Source organism: Amphimedon queenslandica, unplaced genomic scaffold (assembly GCF_000090795.2).
Source record: "Amphimedon queenslandica unplaced genomic scaffold, v1.1 AMPQUscaffold_10902, whole genome shotgun sequence".
Taxonomy (NCBI): domain Eukaryota; kingdom Metazoa; phylum Porifera; class Demospongiae; order Haplosclerida; family Niphatidae; genus Amphimedon; species Amphimedon queenslandica.
The window spans coordinates 1-2,087 of NW_003548850.1; the positions used below are offsets into that span (position 1 = coordinate 1).

General features: G+C 35.6%; 1 protein-coding gene across 1 annotated transcript; it reads left to right on the plus strand.

Moving 5' to 3' along the window:
- Positions 1–10: 10 nt before the first annotated feature.
- LOC100636808 (UDP-N-acetylglucosamine--dolichyl-phosphate N-acetylglucosaminephosphotransferase-like) lies at positions 11–1,840 on the plus strand (the record flags this gene model as incomplete). The annotated part of the gene is made up of 5 exons (XM_003391063.2): positions 11–249; positions 992–1,109; positions 1,164–1,234; positions 1,401–1,653; positions 1,712–1,840. Coding segments are annotated over 5 exons (753 nt in total), but the record flags the coding sequence as incomplete, so codon positions are not given.
- Between the last annotated feature and the right edge of the window lie 247 nt (positions 1,841–2,087).

The following is a 2,087-nucleotide window of genomic DNA, read 5'->3' on the forward strand; positions in this document are numbered from 1 at the left end:
CCTCCCTCTAAAAGGTGTCCTAGTATACATATACATGGGTATGCTAGCTGTGTTCTGTACTAACGCTATGAACATACTGGCTGGTGTCAATGGAGTCGAAACAGGTCAATCTGTCATCATTGGGACCTCCATAGCTGTATTCAACGTCATTGAAATAGCCAGAGATCAGTTTGCTGCTAAGCATCTCTTTTCTTTGTATCTCATATTACCATTCATTGCTGTATCTCTCGCTCTACTCAGACATAACTGGTAAGTACGTGTACTATAGTACAGGGACTTTGGCCTGATTTCGGAGCAACTTTAAAAATTTGTAAAAAATCTAAATTTGATCAGAATCAGCTGAAATTTTTTATGCAATATAAAAACATGTATATGTACCAGAAAACATTATAAAAATGGAGAATTTTCTCCTTTTCATTTTTGGTGAAATTTGGCCAAAGACCCTGTACTATAGTACAGGGACTTTGACCTGATTTTGGAGAAACTTTAAAAATTCATAAAAAATCTAAATTTGATCAGAATCAGCTGAAACTTTCTATGCAATATAAGAACGTGTATATGTATCAGAAAACATTATAAAAATGGAGAATTCTCTCCTTTTCAATTTTGGCAAAATTTGGCCAAAAGACCCTGTACTATAGTACAGGGACTTTGACCCAATTTTAGAGCAACTTTAAAGGTTCGTAAAAAATTCAAATTTGATCAGAATCAGCTGAAACTTTCTACACAACTTAAGAACATGTATATGTACCAGAAAACATTATAAAAATGGAGAATTTTCTCCTTTTCATTTTTGGTGAAATTTGGCCAAAGATCCTGTACTATAGTACAGGGACTTTGACCCGATTTTAGAGCAACTTTTGAAATTTGTAAAAAGTTCATTTTTGATTGGAATCAGCTCAAACTTTTTACACAACTTAAGAACATGTACATGCATTTATGTGTACAGTATGTTGTTGTTTATGATATTTATTTTATTTTTCATTTTTAGGTATCCTTCAAAAGTTTTTGTCGGCGATACTTTGTGTTATTTTGCTGGCATGACTTTTGCTGTGGTAGCCATTTTGGGATCTTTTAGCAAGACAATGCTTTTGTTTTTTATACCCCAGGTTAGCAAGAGAGAATCTGATTGGTCGGTTCAGATCACATGATCTCTTCTTTAGGTTTTCAATTTCCTTTATTCTGTTCCCCAGCTGTTTGGCATAATACCCTGTCCAAGACACCGACTGCCAAAGTATGTCTGAGAATCAGTGTTAGTTCTAGAAATAGGTTTGGGAGACCAACCTAACTGTAAATGGTAGATTTCAGGAGACCTAGACCAAATATGAGAGACCAAAAGTCTCCTAAACTCCCTCTAGATCTAACAGTGTATTTATAATAATTAATATTATCCCCAACAGGTTTGATAGAGCTACTGGACTCTTAGGAATGAGCTATGCTAAGTTCTCTCCCGACCAGATGGGTCCTGGTGGAGCCGCTCTTTTAAAAACCCTCTCCTTCTTACGATTAGCCAAAGTCGAGTGGTCCCCGCCCTCAGGGAAAGAAAAGAAGGCGGAGATTAGCGTCAATAATTTGACTATTATTAATTATTTGCTTAAATTTATTGGCCCCACCCACGAGAGGACCCTCACCATATACATAATGACAGTACAGGTAAAACTGGTTTGACTGGTTTTCTTTATAATTACTCTCTCTCTCTCTCCTTCATTAGGTGGTAGGTACTATTATTGCTTTTAGTATAAGATATGGGTTTGTGAGGTTTTTCTATGACGTGGTACAATAACAATGATTGTTTTTTCTCTTCTTATAAAATGATACACTTACATTTAATCCTGTAAAATGATATGAAAAATAATAATATACTGTAGTAAAATGCCACAGCAAAGTAATGAGTAATGAGTAGATAATGGGAAAGCTTATATAGCAATAGTAAATGTTACTCCTCCACTTTTACCACAAGGAATAGCTTAAGTTGCTCACACCCAAAAATTGCTAGCTGGCAATGAAAGAGGGAGGATTCTTGTTGCTGTCCATTCTTCTTTCAAGCCTAGTCCTGAACTGCAAGGCAGTCACTATAGAAAGAATTC